We start from the raw sequence: 25398 nt of genomic DNA, 5'->3' as shown, positions 1-25398 counted from the left end.
CGGTAGGTGCGGGCGTCCCAGGGGCTGTGGGAGGGAGCGTGGCTGGACCCGGGGCCATGGCGGTAGGTGGGGGCGTCCCAGGGGCTGTGGGAGGGAGCATGGCTGGACCCGGGGCCATGGCGGTAGGTGGGGGCGTCCCAGGGGCTGTGGGAGGGAGCGTGGCTGGACCCGGGGCCATGGCGGTAGGTGCAGGCGTCCCAGGGGCTGTGGGAGGGAGCGTGGCTGGACCCCAGGGCCATAGTGGTAGGTGCGGGTGTCCCAGGGCTCAGAGGCTGCCATAGATGACCCGGGGACAGGCCTCGGGCAGGACGCAGTGGGCCTCATGCTCGACCCGCCCGGCGGGGCACTGGCACCCGGGCACGCAGGGTGTGAAGCAGCGAGACTCGATGGTCCCCAGCGGCGCATCCTTGTTGTAACACGTCTTGGGGCAGGGTGGGCCACACTCATCGAACACGTAGCCCCGGTCCTTGGGGCAGCCGACGGCTGGAGAGAGATGGGGGCATCAGTGCCAGAGTTCGGGGCGGGGGAGGAGGAAGTGCTGGGACCTGCCTCCCCTCTCAGCCCAGGCTCAGCCCAGAGGGTGAGAAGCCAGAACTGCCCCCATGGCCCCGTGGCCGCCCTGAATTTCCCCAGGGGGTTGGGGCTGTGCCCAACACCTGCCCCTTTCTGCACCCCGGCATCTGGGCTAGCATAGGGCCTGCCCCCCTGCCGGGCTCCCCCCAATCTGAGCCAGCACAGGGCCTGCCCTCTCCCCCAGGTCCTGTCCCCCCAATCTGAGCCAGCCCAGAACCTGCCCCCCAGGGACTCCCCCCACTGATGTGAGCCAACCCAGGGCCTTCCCCCTCCCCGGGGCTCCCCCCTGCACCCTGATCTGAGCCACTGCCGGGCCCGGGGCTGCGAGGGTTCGGGTGGGAGGACTGGGAAGACCTGGCCCCCGCCCCCCTCACCGCAGAGCGTGGGCGAGCGCCAGTGCAGCGCCAGCCCGGCCCGGCGGCACAGGGTGGCGTAGGCCTCCAACATGTCGCACAGGCATTGCTCGGCGCCGGCCCCGCAGGCACACAGGTCGTAGACGCAGGCGGCGAAGAAGGGCTCCGGGGGCACCAGCGGGTGGCAGGGCTCAAAAGCCCCCGACTTCAGCACCTTGCAGCGGGCGTTGGCCTCCTTGCGGGCGCGGTAGCCGGCCTCCTTGCAGGGATCCACATCCCGCCCGTCGGCACACGGCCCGCCCGTGCCGTTACCGCTCAGCACCTGCCCCAGAGATGCCGTCAGCGCTGGGAGGGGGGATCGCCCCCAGCACCCATGCAGCCTGGAGACCCAGCAGAGCCCGGGGGCTGCAGAGAGGGAGAGCAGGGGCTGGGGGGCCAGCGCCCTATGGTGGTGCTAGGAGGCGCTGTCCTGCAGGAAGTGGGGGGCTCAGCAGGGGGCACTCTCCCCTGGCAGTCAATGCTGGCCCCAATGCCCTGGTGTGGCACTGAGGGGTGCTGCAGGGAGTAGGGCAAGGGGGGCTGCCCGTGTCCTGGCTACCTCCTCCCCATGGGTGTCTCCCTTCTACATACAATTCCCCTAGTTGGGGGTCGCAGCCCTCACTCCAGAGCACTCGGGGGTCATGACGGGCACCCCAGAGGGATACCGAGGGGGAAGGGAGCTGGCTGGGGGGCATGATGATGGGGAAGGGATCCGGGCGGGGGGGACGCTATGGGGGGGGGGAATGAGGCCAGGCTGTGGGCAGCCGCAGGACCTGGCTCGCTGTCCCTGGGGCGGCCCCCGCTCACCCTCCAGCTGTTGCCGAAGGCAGCCTCGGAGCGGGCCAGCTGCCCCGAGCGCAGGTGGGCGTCGTCCTGCGGGTGGCCGTCGAAGTTGCCACACAGGCCGCACGTGTGCCCCTTGTAGGTGCCGGGCACGCTGACCTCCAGCTGCGAGCGCCCGCTCCACAGGACCTGGGGGGGGGAGGGGAGATGGGCAGCACCCCCCCAATGCGGGGCACAGGGCCCAGCCTGCCGCCGGTCACAGGTGCCGCTCCGCCGGCCAGGCCCCGGGCTGGACCACCAGCCAGGAGGGGGCTGAAGTGCCTACGTGACAATGCCCTCCCGCTGGCGCAGCCTGGATCGGGGGCCCGGGGGCGGCACCCCAGCGGGCAGCGGCAGGGCAGAGGACCCCCACGCCTGGCCGTTACCTTCACCCCGATGTTGGTGTTGAGCAGGACGGTGTTGGTTTGGCGCTCGACGTAGAGGTGGGGCTCCTTGAGGAAGGGCAGCGTCACCACCTGGCCATCCACCTGGGAGGGAAGGGCAGGGGCTCAGCGGGCACCGCAGGACACCGGGGTCCCACCTGTGCGGCCTGGCTCCCTTCTGCCTCCAGGTGACCTCCCATAACCGCACGAGGGCCCTGCCCCCCCTCCTCCGCCCTGCCCAGTGCAGGCTCCAGGCCCGGCTCCGCCATGGGCAGAGGCTCGGGGTGCAGTGGGCGTCCGGCCTGGCACTGTCGCCCGTCTCACCCTGACCAGCCAGTCCTGCAGCAGCTGCACCACGGTGTCCCCGACTCGCACCGTCACCTCCTTGGTCCAGGCCACGCCCGGGCGCCCCCTGTCGTCGTTGGTCACGTGGATGCTGCGGGCAGGAGACGGGCACAGGGTCAGTGCGTTGGGGTTTGTGTGTGGGGGGAGGGCTTTCCTCGGTGGGCTAGGGACAGAGCTGGGAACAGAACCCAGGAGTCCGGGCTCCAAACCTCCCATCACTAGACCCCATTCCCCTCCCAGAGCTGGGGATAGAACCCAGGAGTCCTGGCCCCCAGCCCCCTGCTCTAACCACTAGCCCCCACTCCCCTGCCAGAGCTGGGATAAAATCCAGGAGTCCTGGCTCCCAGCCCCGCCCCCCCGCTCTAACCACTAGACCCACTCCCCTCCCAGAGCTGGGATAGAACCCAGGAGTCCTGGCTCCCAGCCCCGCCCCCCCGCTCTAACCACTAGACCCCACTCCCCTCCCAGAGCTGGGATAGAACCCAGGAGTCCTGGTCCCCAGCCCCCTGCTCTCACCACTAGACAGCCTTTCCCTTCCCTCCAGGCTCCCATCTCTGGGGCTGTTGCCCATGTCTGCTGTGCCCCCCCTCACCTGAAGTCCTCCCGCTGGCAGTCCTGGGCCAGGATGTAGGTACAGGTGCCCTGGAAGTGCAGCACGCGCCCGTCGAAGGTGCGGTAGTGTGGGTCGCCGAAGGCCAGGCAGGTGGCGGGGCGGGGCAGGCAGTGAGGGCAGCACATGCCTGGCGTCAGGGCAGGTGTCTCATCCTGGGCACACAGGGGCCGTTATGGGGATGCGGGTGCCAGCCTCTGCCCCCTCCTGTCCCCGTAATGCCCATGGCTGGCTGCCTCTCTCCCATCCCCCTCCCGGCTTCCACCCTTCCCACCGCGTAACGCCTGGTGCTGGCTGCCATCCCCCCCAGCATGGCTATGGGGCACCTCCCGGAGTAACGGGGTGGGCACAATGAATCCTGGCAATGGGACACTACTCACCCCCCAGTGGCCAAAGCAAGTCCTCAGGGGGGCCCTGGACGTGCCCCCCTATGGCTCAGCCAAGGAGCTCGACCAGCAGGGAGAGGGAGGGCAGTGACCTGGCTGGGCCCCCCACTCACCGTGGCGCAGATGGCCGGGGGGCAGCGCTGGCTCTGGCAGTGCACCTCCCCGGAGACGCAGGTGCAGGTTGTACAGGTGTCCACTTGCCAGCGCTCGCTGGCCTGGTGCCGCTGGCCCTGGTAGGAGCAGGAGCTGTCTGGGTCTGGGGGCAGAGGATGGAGCCAGCATTGTGGGGATCCCCCAGGTCCAGAAGACAGCGGCCTGGGGGCAGGCGCTGGGTCCTGGCAAGGTGGCAGGACTGGCATGGTGCAGGCAGGGGCGCCAGGTCTGGCCCGCCCAGCGAGGGGCCAGTGTGCCACCTGATAGACGGTGCGGGAACGCGGAAGGCAGTGTGGCTGTTGATTCGAGCAGGGAGAATCATGGGAGCCAGGACTCCTGGGTCCTACTCCCAGCACTGGTCTCTGTGCAGCATGCAGAGGGCCTCCTTCCCCTGCTCGGTGCCTCAGTTTCCCCACCTGGGACGGCGGGCTGACACTGATCAGCCTCACCGCAGAGGCTGTGACGTTTACCCTGGGCAGACTGGCACCATCTGTACGCAGCCCCTTTAACCTCTTCCATGCCACCTTCCGGGAGCTGCCAGCGAGGGGCTGGCACCGTACTGGGCACCCCTCCGGGAGAGCAGCACGCCCCTATGGAGCCTGGCATTGCTGAGTCACTGGCCTGGCACCCTTCCACTCCTGTGGCGTGGGCCCTGCACCCGGCCAGCCCGCCAGGAGCAGCTCCTACCTTGGCACTTGTAGCAGCAGGAGCCGGGCATCCGCACCCTCCGCAGGCCGCCCTGGCACTCGACGGGCTCACACACCGTGACGTGGCACTCCACGTGGCCGCGCTGCGTGGCAGAGACACCAGAGAGGAGTGGGAGCCTGACTCCACCCGGCAGCCCTCTGCCCTTCTCCCCCGCCCGGGCAGCCCCAGGCACAGAGGGCACCGATAGCCAGTTTGCACAGGGCACGCCTGGCGCATCCTTTCCACATGGAGAGCCCTGCCCTCTGCCCCCCAAATGCAGCCCTTGGCCTCACAGGCGGGCCTGCCTCCCAGTTCCGTACCTCGCGCCTGCTGGCCGGGAGGGGGCAGCCCAAGCAAAGTGCCATACGGCCTGTCCGGGGATCCCTGCCACAGAGCCAGGACTCCTGGGTTCCCCTCCAGGCCCTGCTGTGGGGCCCCAGGCAAAGCCCCTCCCTGCCCGGCGCCTGGGGAATCACTGTTTTTTTGGGAAGCACTGGATGGAGGGAGAGGGGTAGGGACACAGTCACGCCAGGCTGGGGGCGGGAATGGAGCCCCCAGGGCACGGACACACCAGGTGGGGGGGAGGGGATGCCCCCACTGGGGCTTACATGACAGGTGCAGCTGATGCAGTCGTCCTCACTGTCCATCCAGCTCTCGCCATCCGACACCCGGCGCCCTCCAGCCTCTATCACGCACTCTGCAAGGGAGGGTGGGGGTCAGCCACTGCCCCCAGACCCACGGGGATGGGTGCTGGGAACTGCGTGGGCAGACAGCCGCCCTGTGACCAGCAATGCCAATGATGGCACAAGACCATTCCTGGGGGGGCCACATGATGGGACGGGGGGATTCTCACACAGTCAGGCCCATGCTGACTGGTTCTTTGCCATCACTAGGCTTCAGAGTTATCAGCCCTGGGATGGGCGGGGCTCAGGGCTAGCACTGTGCTGTCTGTCTGCAGGGACGGGTGCTTGACAGACAGACAGACCTGGGGGAAGCTAACCCAGCGTCACTGCCTTGGGGTCCCCCTCACCCGCTTAGCCTCTGCTGCCACTGAAGGGGCAACTGCTCTGTGGCCTCTGTGCGTGGCCAGCTCCAAGCACCCCAACCACAGGGCTCCATGCCCAGCTGGGAAGGGAGGGACTTGCTGCCTGGAATGCAGGGATCCCCAGATCCCAGCCCCCCGCTTCTTGGTGCCATGCTGCTCCCCCTCCCCACCACGACGAAGCGTGCTCCGAGGGGCCCATCGGCGAGGCCTCTGGGTGCGAGTGGGCGCTGGCCATACGTCACCGTTGCAGACAGGGCAGCAGGCGCCCTGGGGGGTGAACTGCTCGGCGGGGGGGCAGCTGAGCTGTGGGCAGCCCTGGTGCATGCACACCCAGGTGAGATCCTGCAATGAAAAGAGCGGGGGCCAGGATGCAGCCAGGGCACAGGTGGCAACATGGGCACACACACACACACACACACAGGTGGGACGGGGCCATGACATGGGCACACACACACACACACACACACAGACACGTGGGATGGGGCCATGACATGGGCATACACACACACACACACAGACACGTGGGATGGGGCCGCAACATGGACACACCCACACACAGACACACACACGGGACGGGGCGTGCATGGGCACACACAGACAGACAGACAGACACATGGGACGGGGCCATGACATGGACACACACACACACACACACACGTGGGACGGGGCCACGACATGGACACACACACAGACACACACACGGGATGGGGCCATGACATGGGCGCGCGCACACACACACACACACACACGGGACGGGGCCGTGGCACCCCCCTCCCACATACACCCATACCGGGGTCAGCTGTGCGTATGGAGGCCAGCGCCCGGAGCTGGGCGCCCCCCACGATTCTTTCTCGGCCAGACTGGCTGCTAATGGGATGAGAGGAACCTGGGGGGCCCAGGGAGGGGTCCAGCAGGGGAGCCATGGGGCGGACGGGCCAGACCCAGCGTGCTCTCCATGGCTCCGAGGGGCCAGCCCCTAGAGGGTCAGTGGAGGGAGAACTGGAGCCTTCCCACTATGGGGGGCACCCTGAAAATCGAGGGCCACGAACGCCCCCCTTCCTCCTGCCGGGCTCTGGCCCCATTTCACGCCACGCGGGGCTGGCCCTGGTCACTCTTTGGATGGGAAACCTCCGAGGGAGGCCCAGGGTGCTGCAGGGAGCGGGGTGGGGGCTCAGCAGGGGGGGCTCTCCCCTGGCAGTCAGCGCCGGGAGTCAGTGCCTGCCCAGTGCGGCGCTAGGGGGCGCTGTGCCGCAAGGAATGGGGCAGGGGCCCAGCAGGGGGCGCTCTCCCCTGCACTGACCCCATGCCCCAGGGCGGTGGTGGGGGGTGACATTCAACATGGGCCATGGGGGGGTCGGCAGCTCATTTCCTTTCATCCCAAGGCGCCGTGTGTGTGATCAGAGACGAGACTCTTCGTTCCCCGGATGACTGCCCTGTTGCACGGCTGCCCCGCCCCACCCCAGAGGGGGCTGCACGGCACAGCCCGGTGGTGCAATCTTGGGACGCGAAGGGCTGAGGGCAGGAGGCGTTCGCACCCCCCTGCAGCAGGTGCCGGCCGGGGGGTCTGATCACACACCGGCAGAGGGACAGAGCCGGCCCCGGGGCACGTACCTTGCACTGGCAGGTGTAACACGGGTCGTCAGCCGCCTGGAGCTCGTTCCCGGCCAGCTCGGCCGTGCAGTTACTCAAGGCCTCTGCAAGCCACAAAGGCAGGGGGGTGAGGGGCGGGGTGAGGGGCCAAGGCACAAGAGACAGCCCCACCCCGCCCCGCCCCGCCCTGCCCGGCCGGAGGGAACCAGGGCCAGACATCCGTGTGACGGGAACGGACGGACCAGTGAAACAACCCAGCTCCGGCCTTGCCCAGAAGCGGGCACTATGGGGAGCGGGCGCTGGCCAGGGGGAGCTCCCAGCTGCTCTAGCCCTGGTCTGGCCCAGCAGGGGGTGCTGTGGGGAGTGAGGTGCTGGCACCGGCCGTGGGGGGAGTTCCTGGAGACTCCAGCCCGGCCTTGCCCAGCAGGGGGCACTGTGGGGTGTGTGGGGTAGGCACAGAGCAATGCCCGCCCCATGCCAGGCCCTGGCTGAGCAGCCCTGGCGTGTGCCCGCAGGGTACTCACGGGCACAGGTGGGGCAGCAGTGGTGCGGCCCGGGCGGCTGGATCTGGCTCCTGGGGCAGCCGACCAGGCTGGGGCACTGCCTGTGGTAGCAGCGCACATGTGGCCCCTCGACCGCCAGCCGCTGGAACGAAAGGCAGAGGCCAGGCTGGTTACTGTCCCGTCCCCCCGACCCCTCACAGCACAGACCTTGTGTGACATTATTGACGGAATCTGTAACCGTAATCTCTACCCACGAGACCCCGTCACATTATTGACGTGAACTGGGACCGTATAGATCATTGTTGCAACCAAGGTCTAGTGGCACCAAATCTGGTACAAAGGAGGTCAAGTAAGGTGTCTAAGACAAGGCTGTGCTTGGCTGGTTATGATTCTGCTGTCTGCATGTGTCATTTTTGTAGTTGAAGTTATGAATATTGGCTCTCTACAGTCTGTAGTTGAAACTTGTGCTGTGCTTCTGGGTGACACCCCAGAGAAGTTGGTGTCAGCTCTGCCTAGCTGGCTTGATGGCCCATTAAGGACCATCAGCGACACAACTGACCCATTGAGAGAAGGCAGGTACACCTTGACTCAACAAAGCACACAGGGACTTGCCCATGGGACTCCAAACTCCATTTTGCTGTAATTTTCCACAGTACAAACAAAGAGGGGTCCTTACACCTGGAGGAGACTATAAAACGCTGATGCCTTGTCTCCATCTTGTCTTCAATGCTGCTTCCAGCTCTGGAGGGACTTTGCTACAAACTGAAGCTTTGAACCAAGGACTGAAAGACCCCTCCCAGCTGGGGATGTTCTCCAGAGACTTGATCGGAACCAGCGCAGGGCAACAAGCCTGAACCAAGAACTTGGCCATCACTGTATGTCATTGATTCCATTTAACCAATTCTAGCTCTCATCTGTATCTTTTTCTTTTAGGAATAACTCTTTAGATTTTAGATCTAAAGGATTGGCAACAGTGTGATTTGTGGGTAAGATCTGACTTGTATATTGACCTGGGTCTGGGGTTTGGTCCTTTAGGTTTGGGAGAACCTTTTTTCTTTTACTGGGTTATTGGTTTTCATAACCATTCGTCCCCATAACGAGTGGCACTGGTGGAGATACCGGGAAACTGGGGTGTCTAAGGGAATTGCTTGTGTAACTTGTGGTTAGCCAGTGGGGTGAGACCGAAGTCCTCTCTGGCTGGTTTGGTATCTTAGAGGTGGAAAAACCCCAGCCTTGGGCTGTAACTGCCCTGCTTGAAGCAATTTGCCCTGAATTGGCACTCTCAGTTGGGTCCCACCAGAACCAGCATCGTTACACCCTGCCAGTCCAGGGACAGGGGTCAGAATAGCCTCCCTCCCTGATGAGTCTCCCACAAGACTCCAGATGGGAGAGCAGACCCTCAAAGCCGCGGCACCCCCAGGGCGAGTGTACAGTGAGGGAGGCCTGGGGGAGCCCCCAGCCCACCGCATGGGAGGAGGGGGAGCAGCGTTTGCTCCCTGTCCCCTTACCTCACAGGTGCAGATCTCGCAGGGATCCAGCGACGGCTGGAAGCTCTCCCCGGGGCTGTACGGCCGGCCCTTGAACATGCAGTCTGGGGAGAAAACCTGTCAGGGCAGTGGGGGGAGTCCCCATTCCTCTCCCAGAGCCGGGGACACAACCCAGGAGTCCTGGCTCCCAGCCCTGCCCACTCTAACCACAAAACCCCACTCCCCTCCCAGAGCCGGGGACAGAACCCAGGAGTCCTGGCTCCCAGATCAGCCAAACAGTAAATGTAGAATCACTGTTGATAACACCTGCGGCCGACCCAAAGCCTGGGGGCGGGGGGGGTAAATAGTGCTGAGGAGGGGCCGTCCCATGGTGCCATCTGCCCTGCCTGGCGTGCTGGGCCCATTCAACCAAAAGGGGTCAGTGCAGTTGAATGCAAAGTCCCCCATGCAGGACCGAAGGACGCAGGTGCACAGAGCGGGGGCCTCTCTCCCGCAGAGCGGAGACGCTGGGCAGGATCCAGGGCTCGCAGTCGATAAGCAACTCCACACATCCAGTGCCAGGCTGTGATCCTTGGGCACACACAGGGCCACTGGGCATGAGTACGTCCCTCAGACACTAACGGGTGCACGGCTGGACACTCCCATCGCAGCTCCGGCCCCCGGGGCCTGTCTGGGAGGCGCTTTGGTCGCAGGTCTCTGGGCTCGATATGGGGGTGACAGGGGCAGTTCTCTGGCCTGTGCCAGGCGCGGGGGGGGTCAGACAGTCCTGTCCAGCCTTTGACCCTACAACCCTACTGCTCCAGCCCCATGCCCTCTTCTACAGCAGCTGCCCACCTCTGAGCCCCCTGTGACTGCTCCCCTCCCCGGCCCCGTGTGGGCCTGGCAGAGCCGCACCCGCCCTCGCACCTGCGCACAGTGGGCAGCATTCTCCGGGCACCTGGACGGGCTGAAGGCAGGAGCCAAGGCAGCGGATCTGGGCGCAGGTGGCGATGCCGTGGGTGCACAGGCAGGACACGCAGGGGGAGGAGAACCAGCTGGTGCCATCGGCGTGCTCCTGCCCATCGTACATGCAGCCTGCGGGCACCGGGAGAGCAGCGGGTCAGACTCACACCAATGTCACACCTGTGCCCTCTGCATGGTCCATCATACAGGGGCATCAGGTCGATACGGACCAGTGGGCGCCCACTACCCTACGCCACAGCCTGCAGCTGCCTGACTGGGGGGGGGGGGGGAACTATCGGCCAAATATAGACCAACAGAGGTCACAGACCCCACATGCTAATGAGTCACTTGTTTGGGGCAGAGTTATGTAGATGACCCGCCTCTCTTAAAGGGATAGGCCCTCTGCCCCCTGGGGGATATTGGGCTGGCAGTGGCAGGGGCGGGTGGTACCTTTGCAGCGGGGGCAGCAGTCCCCGGGCTCTATCACCTGGTGGGTGCACGTCAGCGGGGGGCACGGGGCCATCACGCAGAGCACGTCCCCGCCCTGAGAGGGGAAAGGAAAAGCCGTCAGTGTGGGGGGACCCCCGGCCTGGGATACGCCCCCTCCACCCGGAGGGAAGCCATCCGGAGCACGAGCAGGGGCTGTGGAATGGGTAGATGGGGCTCTTGCCCCAGTGGCGGGTGCCGGTGCCCAGACCGTGTCTTCGTTGACCAGCGGCGTTTGGGTGGAACATTTGTACCAAATCCCTGGTAGCTGCCACCGAGTGAAAAATATCCAGCAAACCCACCCCACCCGGGGGGCCTATTGCCGGGGCCCCGGAGAGCGCCGCTTTGGGGGCTCTGACAAACAGCTGCAAAATGTGGCAAACTAATAAAATCCTGAGACCCAGACTGTGGGACCCACACACGCCCAGGCGGGGCCAGTACAGCCGGGTCCAACCTGCCTCTCCGGGCACAGAGATGGGGCACTGTAACCCACACTGTGGGACCCACACATGCCCAGATTGGGCCAGTACACCCGGGGCACAGCGAAGGGTCCGTGGGGGGCTCTCCCCAGAGCAAAGAAGTAGCTGGTGCTCACGGGCATTGCCCCAGGCCCATTGCACACACCGTCCCCACCCCAGCCCCCCAGGAACCTGGCGGCCCCAGCCCATGCGGTGTTAGTGCCCAGCTCCCTGGGGAATGGGATGGAGGTCGGAGGGATCTGGGAGGAGCGAGGTGGAGGTCGGAGGGGGAACACGGTGGAGGTCGGGAGGACCTGGGCGGAATGGGGTGGGGGTCAGAGGGGGAACAGGGTGAAGGTCGGGTGGCTTGGAGCGGAGCAGGGTGGGAGTCAGAGGGGGGAACTGGGTGGGTTTCGGAGGGGATCTGGGCAGAGCGGGCTGGGGGTCAGAGAGGGAACGGGGTGGAGATCGGGGGGACCTGGGCAGAGCGAAGTGGAGGAGGAGGGGGAACGGGGTGGAGGTTGGGGGGATCTGGGTGGAGCAAGATGGGGGTCGGAGGGGAACAGGGTGGAGATCAGGGGGATCTGGGTGGAGCGGGGTGGGGTACGAGGGGGAATGGGGTGGAGGTTGGAGGGCTTGGGGCAGAGCAGGATGAAGGTTGGAGGGGGAACAGGGTGGAGGACGGGGGGATCTGGACGGAGCAGGATGGGGGTCAGAGGGGGAACGGGGTGGAGGTTGGGGGGATCTGGGCGGAGCGGGGTGGAGGTTGGAGGGGGAACTGGGCAGGTTTCCGAGGGGATCTGGGTGGAGCAGGGTGTGGGTCAGAGGGGGAACGGGGTGGAGATCGGGGGGATCTAGGTGGAGCGGGGCGGGGGTCAGAGGGTGAACTGGGTGGAGGTCGGGGGAATCTGGGCAGAGCAGGGTGGAGGTCAGAGGGGGAACGGGGTGGAGGTCGGGGGGATCTGGGTGGAGCAGGATGGGAGTCAGAGGGGAACGGGGTGGAGGTCAGGGGGATCTGGGCGGAGCAGGGTGGAGGTCAGAGGGGGAACGGGGTGGAGGTTGGGGGGATCTGGGCGGAGCAGGGTGGAGATCAGAGGGGGAACGGGGTGGAGGTCGGGGGGATCTGGGCGGAGCAGGGTGGAGGTCGGGGGATCTGGGTGGAGCAGGATGGGAGTCAGAGGGGGAACGGGGTGGAGGTCGGGGGGATCTGGGCGGAGCGGAGGGGAGGTGGAAGGGGGAACTGGGCGGGTTTTGGTGGGGATCTGTGTGGAGCAGGGTGGGGGTCAGAGGAGGAATGAGGTGGAGGTCGGGGGGCTCGGGTGGAGCGGGGGGGCACTGCGGGCTGGCTCACTCACCAGGCAGGTGCAGGTGGAGCAGGGGTCCCCCCCGGGGGGTGGAAGGTGGCCCCGCTCTCGTAGAGGTGGCCCTGGTAGCGGCAGGCACCGGAGCACTGGGGGCAGCACTGGCCGGGCAGGGCGACCGGGTTCCGGCAGGGGGCGGGGGAGCACGGCGCGGGCACACACGTCACGCTGCCATCCTGCGGGGCAAGAGCCGCTGGCATCACACCTGACCGGGCTCCTGCCCTGGGCAGGCAAGGGACCGAAAGCCCCCCCCAGAGGCAGCACCCCGTCCCTGGGCCTCAAGCCCCCGCGGTGCCCGAAGGCAGGGCCAGGCCAGCACTGGGAAACCTGCGGGGAGGGGCTAGATCTGCAGGGGCACCTCCCCTGGCACTCAGCCCTGGCCCCAAGGCGGCACGAGTGGGCGCGGTCCTATGGGAGAAACTGCTTTAGCTAAGCCCACGGTCCCGCCCATCTGTAGCTATTGCCGGCCTGCTGGCTCCTGGCCCAGGCCCTGCCCGCTGGTCCCGGGCCAGGCCCTGGGGTGTCCCCCAGCAGAGGTGGCTGGCGCCAGGACTGCGACCCCCATCCCCAGCACCGTGGGGTGCTGTTTGCAGCTGGGCCCCTCCCCAGAGCTGGCTGTATTTCGGGGGTGGACACTCACCAGGCAGGAGCAGAGGTGGCAGGCGTCGTGAGGGTCGGGGAAACGCTCCCCGTTGCTGCACGGTCGCCCGTGGAAGCTGCAGCCGTCGCACACGGGGCAGTCGCAGGGGCCCACGGCCGGGTGGGGGCACGTCACCCCAGGGCAGGGGAGGGGCCCGCAGAACACCTCTCCCTGCTGCAAGAGGGCAGGGAACGGGGGTGAGCAGGGCAGGCCCCCAGCACCCCCACTCCCCTTGGGCTCCATCCCCCTGGCACAACCCCAGCCCTGTGCCAGCCCTCTCCCCACAGGCAGGCCAGGCCCCCCCGGGCACGTACCAGGCAGCGACACTGCTCGCACCCGCCAGCGGGGGCCGGGAAGGTCTCTCCGTCCGCAAGGTCCTGGCCCTGGAAGTGGCAGCCTGGCACCGGAAGGGAGGAAAGAGATTGAGAGCGGGGGAAAACCAGCCCCCCACATCCCAGGTGTCCCCCCTCCAGCACCCGGCAATCCCAAGCCCCCCCCAGCACTTGGGAGATCTGGCCCCAATCCTGCGCCCAGCCCCACGCCCAGGACCGTCCCGCCGTAGAGCCAGCAATGCCCCCGGACCCAGCCCGGGCCTGCCTGCGGTGCCTGTGAGGAACAGAAGCCATCGATTGGCTCCACCCTGCCCCATGGTTCTGCCCAGAGCTGGGCTAGAAGGGGGCTGCAGGTGGGGTGTGAGGGGCACCAGTGGGGTTGGGGAGGGACAGAGCTGGGTTGGGCTAGCAGGGGGCTGTGGGGCACCAGTGGGGCTGGGAGGGGCAGAGCTAGGACAGCAGGGGGCTGCAGTTTGAGATTGAGGGGCACCAGGGGGAGCCCAGGGCTGCACTAGCAGGGGGCTGTGGGTCAGGGATGAGGGGCACCAGTGGGGCTGGAGGGCACTGGCTGTACCCCTTCGTTTTAACAAGGCCTGAGGTTCCCCAGCCGTGCCTGGTGGTGGCGGAGAGTGGCCATGCCACGCGGTGCCCACCCTCCCCCGAGCCCCACTCACCCTGGCACACGGGGCAGCACTGGCCTGGGGGGCTGGCGGGGTGGCGGCAGCCCGGTGGGTCGCAGGGCGTCTTGGTGCAGGTGACGAAGCCGCGGAGGCAGGCACAGTGGCCGCAGGCGTCCTGGGGGTCCGGGAACTCCTGGCCGTCGAGGTAACCCTCGCCCAAGTATCGCAGCCTGTGGGGAGCCGGACAGAGTGAGCCCGGTGCCAGGCACTGCAGAGGGGGCCAGGGCCCAAGACACCCCCCAGGGGCTGACCCACCCCCCAGCCCTGGCACCTCGGCTGACCCACCCCCAGCCTCCGCCCGTGCCCCACGCCCAACCCACCTTTCCGCAGACCTGGCAGCACGGCCCCTGGCAGGGAAGGGGCACCTGGAGCAGCGGGCAGGCCCTGGGCTGGCAGGAGACGCTGCCCTCCCAGCAGGTGCAGACGTGGCACGGCTCCGCGGGGTCCGGGAACTGCTCCCCGTTGGGCAGCTCCTTCCCCTGGTACAGGCAGCCTGGGGCAGAGTGGGCGATGGCACCGGGCACCAGAGTGGGGCAGGAGCAGAGCCGGGGGCCGGGGGAAGTGTTCCTGCTGCAGGGGGGAGCAAAGCACGGGGGCTGGGGGTGAAGCGAGGGGTTGGGGGCCCCAGGTCACTGGGTGGTTTCAGGGGACCCAGCGGGGGCTGGGGGGCCCAAGGGGTATCGTCACAGACATGGCAGCAGCCCTGCTGCGAGGGGTGTGTGCAAAGCACAGGAATATGGGGGGGGATGCTTAGTGGACCCAGATGGGATTCGAGGGGCCCAGGGGGGCTGGGGAGGCCCAGGGAGGAGGTTCTGGGGATCCAACAGGGGGGTACGGTCACAGGAGTGGCAGCAGTCCCGCCGCAGGGGGTGGGCGCAGAACACAGAGGCTGGGGGCCCCAGCAGGGGCCTCAAGTGGCCCAGGGAAGTCCAAGGAGGCACCAGCGGGGGGCTCAATGGGAGTGGGGGGCCAGTGTGGCCCGTGGGTGCCCAGCGGGGGGCTCAGCAGGACCGGGGGACTCATTGTGGCCCGTGGGGTGGCCCAGCGTGGGCTCAATGGGACCGGGGGGCCAGAGTGGTCCAGTGAGGGGCATCAGGGAGCGGGGGCTCAGGGATTCGTGGGGTACGGTCACAGGAGCGGCAGCAGTCCTGCCGCAGGGGTGAGCGCGGAACATCGGGGCTCGGGAGCCAGCAGGGGGCTCAGGGAACCCAAGGGGCCCAGGGCGGCCCGTGGGGGGCCCAGGCGGGGGCTGGAGGGGCTGGGGGGGGTACCGTCACAGGAGGAGGCAGCAGTCCTGCCGCAGGGGGTGGGCGCAGAGGGCGGGGGCGCAAGGCTTGTGCGCTGGCAGGTGACGGTCCCGTTGGCACAGATGCAGACGCGGCAGGTGTCCGAGGGGTCGTAGAATCGCTGCATGTGCTGGTAGGAGACGCCCGCGGAGAGGCAGCCAGCCGGGGGCTCTGGGAGGAGAAAGGGGCAGTTGGGGGGGCACTGGGGACAGAGCACCCGACACCCCCAGGCTCTCCTGCCCTTGGCCATGGCAGGGGCGGGTTTCAAGGCAGCAGAGGGTTTAGCTCGTGGGGCCAGTGCTGGGGGGCACCTCCCAGGAGCCCAGATGGGCCGGGTTCAGCTCGGCCCTGCCAGCAAACAGCCCCAGGGTGCCTCCCAGCCCCACTCCCCAGACAGATGGGGGCAGCTGCGAAGGGGCCGTGACCCCTCCCAGACCACTCCCCCGAGAGCGGAAACAGCAGCGATCGGGCTCCTGCCTACCTGGGCACTGGGGGCAGCACCCGCCGGGCACCAGGAAGGGCTCAGCGCAGAGCAGGGGGGGCAGTGCCGCGACAGACACTGCACATGGCCGTTCTGCAGGGGAGAGAGGCAGGTCAGAGCCAGCCAGGCACTGCCGGGCAGAGAACCCAGGAGTCCTGCCTCCCAGCCCCCACCCATCCCATGACCCCCCCCCAGACTGTGCCCCCAGCATCGGGCCTCCGCCCCCCAGCCCTGTCCTCAACCCCACCCAGCACCCACTCAGCACAGCATGAAAACCACCGTCCACTGCGACGCCCCGGCCCCTCAGTGTGGCAGGGACGGGGTTAAATGGACCCCTCCCTCGGGGACAGCGGATCAGCCATTGGACTGGAGCCCAGGATGCCTGCTTGCCTGCTCTGTGCCTCAGTTTCCCCACTTGTAACGCGTGGAGCAGGCAGAGCGGGGCCGGCTGGGGCGCTGGCTGCATGATCGGTCCCCATGCCATGGGCTAACGAGATGCAACCGGCCCAGCTTCCCCCAGCAAGGCAGCAGCAGAGCCCGGGCTGGGACCCAGGTGTCCGGTGGCCCACGCTGAACCATCCTCGGGCCAGGGGCCCCGCTTGCCCCCCGGCACTTACGAGGCAGTGGCATTGCTTGCAGCGGTCCGTGGGGTGCGGGAACTCGGCACCGTTGGGGTACTCCTTCCCCCCGTAGCTGCAGCCTAGGGCAGACGGAGAGGGGACACGGGGGTAACGGAGGGCACCCCTCCTCTGCAATGCATGCTGGGGATGGGGCAGAGAGCGAGAGCCCCTGAGGTGCCGGCCAGTCTCTCCAGTGGGTCTGTGCCCAGTGCAGCAGCCCCAGATCTGCCCCCAGCCCAGGTAGAGCCGTGTCCACCGGGGCTGGGAAACTGGCCCGGTGGGGTCCCCCATGGTCGGGGATTGGGGTGGGGGGGAATGGCCTGATGGCTTCCCACAGGCAGGGGTCAGGGCAGAGGGGACTGGCCCGTGGCCCCCACGGGCAGGGGATCGGGGTAGTGGGAGACTGGGCACGGGCAGGGGGGAGGGGGACCGGCTCGTGGGCCCCGTGGGCAGGGCGTTGGGGGGGGACCCCTCTCACCGTTGCAGTTGGTCTGGCAGCAGGAGCCGGGCAGGGGCGGGCGCACAGGGCACCGGGCAGTCCCGCGCCGAGCAGCTGACGACCCCGTCGGTGCAGACACACAGCTGGCAGGGGTCCCACGGGCTGGGGAACCGCTCGCCCGCCTCCACCACGCCCCCCTCCACGCTGCAGCCTGCGGGGGGGGGGCAGACGTCAGCGACCAACGACCCCCACCCTGCCCTGCCCCCCAGCCCGGCCCTGCGCCCGCCTTGCCCTGTGCCTCCCAGCCCTATGCCCTCCCTCCTGTCCTGCCCCAGCCCGGCCCTGCCCCCCCGTCCTGCCCCACCCCGCCCAGTGCCCCCTCCCATCCTGCCCTCAGCCCTGCCCTGCCCCCTGTTCTGCCTCCTGCCCTATGCCCTCCCTCCCATCCTGCCGCCACCCCTGCCCTGCCCCACCCAGCCCCACCCATCCTGCCCCCCAGCCCAACCTGTCCTGCCCCCTAGTCCTGCCCTCTGCTCCCCACCCCCGGCTGGGATCAGCCAGCTGCTCAGTGTGATGGGGCCTCAGGCCCAGCCCCCCAGGGTTGGCTCCCTCACCCCAGCCCACCCCGTTTGCAGCCCCTGCGGAGGTGTCCCTGCCTCCCATGCCCCCCAGGGAGCCCCGAGGGGGCCGCCAGCCCCGTGCCCCTCCCCCCAGGTCCACTTGGCCGTTCAGGCGATAGACGGGGGCATCGCACGTCTGCACGAGGGCCGTGCCCCGGGGTCACAGTGCCCTCTGGTGGCCACTTGCTGCCTCTGCAAGGGCAGCGGAGTCCCCTGGGGGTGTATGGGAAGGCGGGGCGGGGGGCTCAGAGACATCACCCCCGTTTGGGGCAGGGTCTCACCGGCAGAGCTGGGTAGGGATCCCAGGAGGGCCCAGCCCCTCAGCGCACACTCACCGCGACATGTGGGGCAGCACTGGCCAGGCTGGCTCTCCGGGCGGGGGCAGCTGGGCGGGGGGCACGAGGGCGAGCACTGAACGGTCCCGTCCTGCGGGCAGGGGCCAGGTCACCGGCGGCTCCCCGACCCACCCCCGGGGCCTCTGGGCCCACCCCCACCCTGCTCTACTCCCGACCCCAGATCCCCCCAGGGCCTGCGCTCCCAGCCTCCCCCAACCCACCCCGTGGGGCCCCCATGGCCCCCCAGCCTGCTCGGCCCCCAACCCCGGATCTCCCCAGGGCCTGCACTCCCAGCCTCCCCCAACCCACCGCATGGGGCCCCCCACTCTGCTCTGCCCCAGAACCCGGATCCCGCCAGGGCCTGCTCTCCCAGCCTCCCCCAGACCACCCCATGGGGCCCCCATAGCCCCTCACCCTGCTCTGCCCCCAACCCTGGATGCCCCCGGGGCCTGTGCTCCCAGCCTCCCCCAACCCACCCCGTGGGGCCTCCACGGCCCCCCAGCCTGCTCTGCCCCCGACCCCGGATCTCCCTAGGGCCTGTGCTCCCAGCCTTCCCGACCCACCCCGTGGGCCCCCACGGCTCCCCAGCCTGCTCTGCCCCCAACCCCAGATCCCCCCAGGGCCTGCTCTCCCAGCCTCCCTCAAGCCACCGCATGGGCCCCCCACTCTGCTCTGCCCCGAACCCGGATCCCGCCAGGGCCTGCTCTCCCAGCCTCCCCCAACCCACCCCGTGGGGCCCCCCACTCTGCTTTGCCCCTGATCCCGGATCCCCCCAGGGTCTGTGGTCCTGAGAGCATCCCCCAACACATCTCCCAGGGCCCCTGGATCCCCCAGGGCCTGCGCTCCCAGCCTCCCCCAACCCACCGCCTGGGGCCCCCCACTCTGCTCTGCCCCAGAACCCGGATCCCGCCAGGGCCTGCGGTCCTGAGAGCGTCCCCCGACACATCTCCCAGGGCCCCTGGATCCCCCAGGGCCTGCGCTCCCAGCCTCCCCCGACCCACCCCGTGGGGCCCCCAGCCTGCTCTGCCCCGACCCCAGATCCCCCAGGGCTTGAGCTCCCAGCCTCCCCTGAGCATGGCTCAGACCCTGCCCCATTAGTTCCCGCCCCCCTGGGCTCTCTACCCTTGGAGGCATGTGGAGGCAGCCCTGGCACTGGGGGTCTGTGCTGTGCCCCAGGCGGGACCCGGGGCGGCTCCATGCCCACTCCCTAGAGAGGACTGGCAGATCCGGCACCGCAACCCTGGCAACTGGGGAGGGCGTCCCCACTGCCCCCAGCTCCTGCAGGCCAGTGGGGAGGGGCTATCCGGGGGCACTGAGGCCCCGGTTGGCTGTCCGCCGCGGTGCCCCGTGTGCCGGCCCCCTCACCGTGCACTGGCAGCGCTGGCAGGGGCTGTGTGGGTCGGCAAAGGTCTGCCCGTTGGCATAGAGGTGCTGGTCGTAGGTGCACTGGGCACAGGTCGGGCAGCAGTCCCCTGGCCGAGAGAGCGGGAGGGTTAGCAGAGCGGGGCGCCCCGATCGGCCCGTGGCCATCCGCCCCACGGCCCAGCCCCAGGGCAGGCGGGGCCTGGGCCAGCAGGAGGCACGGAGGGGTCACTCCCTGTGCCCGGCCGGCTCTATGGGCTGCCCCCGCTGGATGGACCCACGGCGCCCGGTGTCTGCCATGGGCCCAGTGCCATGCAGACCCCGGAGCTCAGGGGTGCGGAGCCAGGGCCGGGGGCAGGGGCATGGACTGTACCGGGCACTGAGCAGCCACCACTGCACTGGGTGGGGGGACCACAGAACTGAGAGGGTGGAGCCAGGTGGGCACCCACAATTGAGCTGGGTGGAGTGGGGGGAAGTGAAGGATGGGGCAGTGGGGGGATTCAGAGGGGGGAGGGGCACTCACCACTCAGCCGGGCGGGGCTGGCAGGCGACGGGCGGGCACGGCAGGGCCCTGCAGATGGGCTCTCCGGCGAGGCAGGTGCAGGAGGTGCAGGGGTCCCCATCCGGCTTCCACTGCACCCCCTCCTCGAACTCCTCGTCGGCCAGCATACACACTGAGGGATGCAGGCCGTGAGGGGGGCCCCCTGCCACAGCCCCCAGGGACCCCCAGATGGCTCACCCCTCCTTCCCCTGGGCCCCCCCCCCCCATTCTCCCCGGCCCTCCCAGCCCCCCCCAGGACCCTATCCTTTTGACCCCACAGGGTCCTGCCCTCCTGCCCCCCCGGGGCCCTGCCCTCCCAGCGCCCACCTCAGGGCCCTGCGCTCCTGGCCCCCCGCCCCCTCCGGGCTCTGCTCTAAGGTGTGGGGCAGGTCTGCTCTCAGGCAACGAGGAGCCTCCCCGCCAGGCCCCGGGCTCGGAAGCAGCCGGGGGCTGCCCCAGGGCTGGCGAGCCCAGTCAATGCCCATGGGCTAGCAGCACCCAGCGCCCCGCCCCGGTGATGTCCCCTGGCCCATGCACCGCAGGCACCGTCAGGCCGGGGCTGGCCCAGAACCGGGCGTTACTCAACCTTTGCAGATGGGCAGCAGCGCTGGGGTCCCGGACGGGCTGGGCGCAGGGCATGGGGGGCACGTCTCTTCCTGGCACTGTACGTGCCCAGCCTGCGTGAGAGAGCCGGTGTCAGTGGTGGGCGGGCAGCCCATGGCGGGGCTGCCCCTGGCCCAGTGCCGCCCTCCCCCAGCCCAGCACCCCCAGGCCTCTGTTGCTCTGCCCTAGCTCGGTGCCAAGGACCCACGTCCCCTGCTCCCACGTGGCTGGGCACCCCTGGGCATAGGGAGGGGCTGATTATGTGGAGGTGAGCCCTCCGACTCCCCCCAAACCATGTGTGACTGTCCCAGGAGTCCCCCGGGTCACTCACCGAGCAGGTGCACTGCACGCAGGGCCCGCGGCCCGGGGGCGTGAAGGTCTCTCCGTGCCGGTAGGGCGCCCCTCGTACTCACACGCTGCCCGCAGAGATAGACAGGTGAACAGCCCCACATGGGGGGCCTGCCAGACCCAGCCGCCAGCTGAACCCCCGGAAACCCCCAGGCCAGCTCAGAGACCCCAGCGCCCCCAGAGAGCCTCTACCGCCCCCCACCCTGCTCGAGACCCCAGAGACACCCCCCCCTTTCAGAGACCCAGCTCCTCAGAACCCCCCCCACATCACCTGCTCAGAGTCCTGGCTCTGACCTCCCAGTGGCCCGGGTGGGTCTGGCGGGGGTCTGGATGGGCCGGGCCCATCCTCCCAGCGCAGTGGGATGGTGGGCACAGGGAAGCGCCAGCCCTGCCCAGAACCCAGCAGGAGGGACGCCCAGACCTGCTTGGGCCATGGTCCCCCGGCAGCGCTGGAGGCCGGCCCAGCCCGTAACCTGGGGGGTTCTTGTGCCCCGTGGGGCCAGGCCCTGTGCCGGGGGATACGGGGGAGGAGCTGGCTCTGCTGGAGGCCCTGGGGGCACCCTCCCCCCCCTGCCCTGCTGCCATGGCCAGGGGCTCTCTGTGGGGCCAGCGGCTCCGGATGCTCCTTGCTGGGCCCTCCCCCCTGCCCTCCCCTCGCCCCGCCAGCTACTCACCATGGCAGGCTGGGCAGCACTGGCCCTGGGCGGTGCCAGGGTGACTGCAGGGCACGGGTGGGCAGCTCTTCTCCAGGCGCTCACACGACACCTCCCCGGCCTGCGGGCACGAGCCAGAGCACAGCTGCGCATTTGCGAGGGGCCCCCACTCCCGCCCACTGCACAAAGCCTCCGCCAGCATGGCACTGCCCCATCTGCCCGGCCCCCCCACAGCCCGTGCCCTGGCCCCCCCGCAGCCAGTGCCCTGGTGTCCCGCCAGCTGCCAGCCCTGCCCAGGGCAGGCCTGGCACTGCCAGGCCTCCGGTGCTCTGCAGCATGCATGGGAGAGCGGGGCAGGAGCACGGGGCGCCCACGGTGAGGCTGCCAGGCCAGTGGCCCACCCGGGGCACTGGCATCCCTTGGGCAGGGGCTGTGCCGTCTGCGATGGCCCATGGAGAGGGCTCCTGGGGGCGGTAACCCCACGGGCGCCTGCCCCTGTGCCCGGCTCACCTGGCAGTGGCAGCTCAAGCAGGGCTCCTGCGGGGGGGTGAAGGTGGCGCCGTCCGGGACGGGCTGGGCATCATAGAGGCAGTCCTGGCACCTAGGGCGAGGCGGGTGGTGGCAGTGCAGCCAGGGCACCTGGCCCCTGGCATCGCGGCCGTAGGGCTGCGACGCCACGGGCACCCCCCAGGCCCCCACTGCAGACAGGCCCCCTGGACTCCCCTTGCCCTCCCCCCCCTCCGGCTACCTGCCCCCAGCCCCCCATTCGCTCCTAGCAGTGTTCCTCCTTACCAGCCCCCCGCCCCACTTACCGCGGGCAACGCATCTCCCCCAGCCCCACTCACCGCGGGCAGTGCCCCTCCCCCAGACCCACTCACTGCGGGCAGCGCCCCTCCCCCAGCCCCACTCACCGCGGGCAGCGACCCCCAGCCCCACTCACCGCGGGCAGCACTCGCCAGGTCTCAGGACAGGCTCCGGGCAGGGGCAGGCGGGCAAGCGGTGGGTTTGCACAACACATTCCCTCTCTGCACGACATGTGCCCCCCTTTAGCAATCGCTGCCCCAGCCTGCCCCCTACCGCCCTGGTCTGGGGGAGCCGCAGGGCCCAGCCCCATATGCTGCCCTGAACTCTCCACCCCCAGCCTGCAACCCAGGAGCCCCTGCCAGCCCCCCACACAGCGGAGCAGCGGGGCCCTGAGCCCTCTGGGGCCCCCGATGTGACTAAGTGGGGATTATCCCTTGTTATGTTGTATGTGAGTTATACTGTTTTGCATGAATACTGTGTGGGCCTCAGTTTCCCTGTGTATTGCACCAGTGTCTAGGTGGTGGGAATAAGGGTGTGTGACCTTTGTGGGGGTTGCTCCAGCTGCCTGCAGGATGCTCTGGCCGCCCCTTCCTAACCGGAGACCCAGGAGGGGGATGCGACCAGGTGACTCTTGGCCCGGGAAGGGAGACAAGGCCGGAGGAAGAGCAACGGGCAGGGCAGGGGCCGGGCAGCTGGAAGCGAGTCAGTCTTTGCTGGCTTGGGGTGCAGGGGGCACCAGAGCCCTGGCTTTGCCCTACGCCATGTTCCTGTCGACTAATAACCCTTCCGAGTTACCGGCTGACTGCGGGGTTGGGGGGCAGAGCCTTCTGGCTGCCCCCGGGGCCCCGCGCAGGTGGACTCGCTGGGAGAAGCATACGGAGGGGTCAGACCCAGGAAGGGGGAAGCTGGGGAAGCTTCTTGCCCTGCAGACAGCTGCTCCCGGAGAGGAGGCTCCCCCAGAGTCCTGGCTGGGTCATAGGGAGCAGTCCCAGAGCATCGCCCCGGGGACGTCGTGACACCCACCCACCCCCTCCCCAGGGATTCCGGGGGGGGCAGGCCCCAGCCCCTCTGGTGTGCAGAGAGGCAGTGCCAGGCTGCCCCCGTCCGGAGCACTCACCGCGCAGGCACACTGGGTGCAGGGCTCCCCGCTGGGCACCGGCTCCCCGCTGGCAAACTCCCGGCCATCCAACGAGCAGCCTGCAGGGGGAGGGCAGCATCCTGAGGCGCGCCCCCCCCAGTTTCCCCCTCCCCAAGACACAGCCGCAGCCCCCAGCCCAGCACCACCCCCCTGGCAGGGTGGGATGGGCACCCAGGGGGCCTCCTTCTGAGGGCACTGGGCCGGCCCCACAGCCAGGGCATGCAACAAGTTTTCTGGGCCTCAGCCCAGTGCCCAGCTCACCCCCCTGCCCCGCTTGGCACCAGCTGGGCCCCTCACCGGCAGGCCCCCATGCAGGGACCATGGAGCCCGCGCCCCAGGGCTGGGAGAGGGGCACTGACCCTGGCATTACCTGGCCTGGGCCCAATAAGACCAGCCATCCAGCAATGGGGGGGGCCAGCCCCCCCACAGCCCCGTGGGACAGACCCATTTCCCCATCGACCCTGCCCCGCCCCCCACGGCCCCAGCGAGCACAGCCCCCGCCCCTCGCGAGAAGCCCCTCACTCACCGTCGCAGACGGGGCAGCAGGTGCCCGGCCGGGGGCTGGCAGGGTGGCGGCACAGCCTGGCACACCGCCTCTTCCTGCACACGGCGCGGCCCTCCTGTGGGGGGCGGGGGGGGGCCATAGACTCATAGATTTTACGGGACCCTTATGATCGTCTCGTCCAACCTCCTGCACCACGCAGGCCACAGAACCTCACCCGCCCCCTCCTGTAACAGACCCCGGACCTATGGCTGAGCTGTCGAAGTCCTCACCTCATGGTTTAAAGATTTTGGGGTGCAGAGAATCCACCAGCGAGTGACCCCGTGCCCCACGCTGCTGAGGAAGGAGAAAACCCCCAGGGCCTCTGCCAATCTGCCCTGGAGGAAAATTCCTTCCCGACCCCAATAAGGCGACCAGCTGATCCCTGAGCACGTGGCCAAGGCTCACCAGCCAGACCCCCAGGAAAGAATTCCCTGTCGTAACTCAGATCCCACCCCGACTGACGCCCCATCACAGGCCATTGGCCCATCTCCCGCTAGCAGTCGAAGCTCAATTAATTGCCCATCGTGCCACCCCCTCCATAAACTTATCGAGCTCAGTCTTGAAGCCAGATATGTCAGGGCTTCCGGGGGCCACTCACCGGCCAGCAGCTCCCAGCCCAGGCGTTCCCACCCCACCCAGACCCCCAGACAGACCCAGGGCCCCCTGGAAAGGGTCCAGCCAAATAATGGGAGGGGCGGAGCCTGAGGTAGGGGGCGGAGCCTGGGGATAGAGCTCTCCCTGGGGAGCGGGGAGCACAGGCAGGGGTGCCCTCAGGCCTGGGGCCAGTGGGGATGGGGGCCCCCAGGCCCTGCCCCGACACGGGGGGTGTGGCCTTACCAAGCACGGCAGCTCTGGCAGGGATCTGCGCGCGGCGCCCACTCCTCACCGTGCGCCCGCTGGGCAGCTCCATCCACACAGCCTGGGTGGGAGAGAACTGGCATCAACCGGGCCCCCGGCCCCCCCCGGCCATCACTGAGCCCAGGCTATGGCTAGCGGGGGCAGGGAGAGCGGGGCTGCAGGTCGGGGGAGGGGCACCGGCAGGGCTGTGGGAGGGGGGAGCCCGGATGGGGATAGCAGGGGGCTGCGGGTCAGCAGTGAGGGGCACCAGCAGAGCTGGGGGAGTCCAGGGCTGGGGTAGCAGGGGGCTGCGGGTCGGGAGTGAGGGGCACTGGCAGGGCTGGGGGGCCAGGGCTGGGGTAGCAGGGGGCTGCGGGTCGGCAGTGAGGGGCACCGGCAGGGCTGGGGGAGCCCAGGGCTGGGGTAGCAGGGGGCTGCGGGTCGGGGGTGAGGGGCACTGGCAGGGCTGGGGGGGGGGAAGCCCAGGATGGGGATAGCAGGGGCTGCGGGTCGGCAGTGAGGGGCACCGGCTGGGCTGCGGGGGAGGGGAAAGCCCAGGATGGGGATAGCAGGGGCTGCGGGTCGCAGTGAGGGGCAACGGCAGGGCTGCGGGGGGAGGGGGAGCCAGGATGAGGATAGCAGGGGGCTGCGGGTTGGCAGTGAGGGGCACCGGCAGGGCTGGGAGCCCAGGATGCGGTATGCAGGGGGCTGCGGTCGGCAGTGAGGGCACCGCTGGGCTGGTGGTGGTGTTTGGGTGGGTGTGGGGTGTGGTTGGGTGTGTGTGTGTGGGCCTGGTGGTCTGCGGGGGGATGGGAGCCCAGAGGGGATAGCAGGGCTGCGGGTTGGCAGTGGGGGCACCGGCTGGGCTGCGGGGGGGGGGAGCCCAGGATGAGGATAGCAGGGGGCTGCGGG

At 68.7% G+C, this 25398-nt stretch overlaps 1 protein-coding gene across 1 annotated transcript in view; it reads right to left on the bottom strand.

Moving 5' to 3' along the window:
• Positions 1-247: 247 nt before the first annotated feature.
• Positions 248-25398, bottom strand: part of LOC119860895 (kielin cysteine rich BMP regulator) — a 41994-nt gene continuing 16843 nt past the window's right edge. The window contains 39 exon segments of the mRNA XM_043508489.1: positions 248-483; positions 948-1248; positions 1773-1937; positions 2174-2275; positions 2495-2606; positions 3108-3280; positions 3625-3767; positions 4352-4454; positions 4960-5048; positions 5639-5738; positions 7008-7090; positions 7511-7631; positions 8998-9080; positions 9883-10050; positions 10369-10462; positions 12218-12399; positions 12864-13037; positions 13178-13260; positions 13870-14045; positions 14196-14368; positions 14711-14875; positions 15147-15332; positions 15643-15696; positions 15699-15735; positions 16260-16342; positions 16741-16779; positions 16782-16796; positions 16799-16912; positions 17657-17747; positions 19022-19128; positions 19542-19692; positions 20146-20236; positions 20494-20578; positions 21185-21284; positions 21674-21764; positions 22104-22188; positions 23085-23164; positions 23632-23725; positions 24487-24568. Of these exon segments, the coding sequence (XP_043364424.1) occupies positions 266-483; positions 948-1248; positions 1773-1937; positions 2174-2275; positions 2495-2606; positions 3108-3280; positions 3625-3767; positions 4352-4454; positions 4960-5048; positions 5639-5738; positions 7008-7090; positions 7511-7631; positions 8998-9080; positions 9883-10050; positions 10369-10462; positions 12218-12399; positions 12864-13037; positions 13178-13260; positions 13870-14045; positions 14196-14368; positions 14711-14875; positions 15147-15332; positions 15643-15696; positions 15699-15735; positions 16260-16342; positions 16741-16779; positions 16782-16796; positions 16799-16912; positions 17657-17747; positions 19022-19128; positions 19542-19692; positions 20146-20236; positions 20494-20578; positions 21185-21284; positions 21674-21764; positions 22104-22188; positions 23085-23164; positions 23632-23725; positions 24487-24568 (4593 nt within the window). The 3' untranslated portion in view covers positions 248-265.

This window comes from Dermochelys coriacea, chromosome 1, assembly GCF_009764565.3.
Source record: "Dermochelys coriacea isolate rDerCor1 chromosome 1, rDerCor1.pri.v4, whole genome shotgun sequence".
Lineage (NCBI taxonomy): Eukaryota > Metazoa > Chordata > Testudines > Dermochelyidae > Dermochelys > Dermochelys coriacea.
The sequence above is the reverse complement of the archived record's forward strand: the minus strand, read 5'-3'. Positions and strand labels throughout refer to the sequence as shown.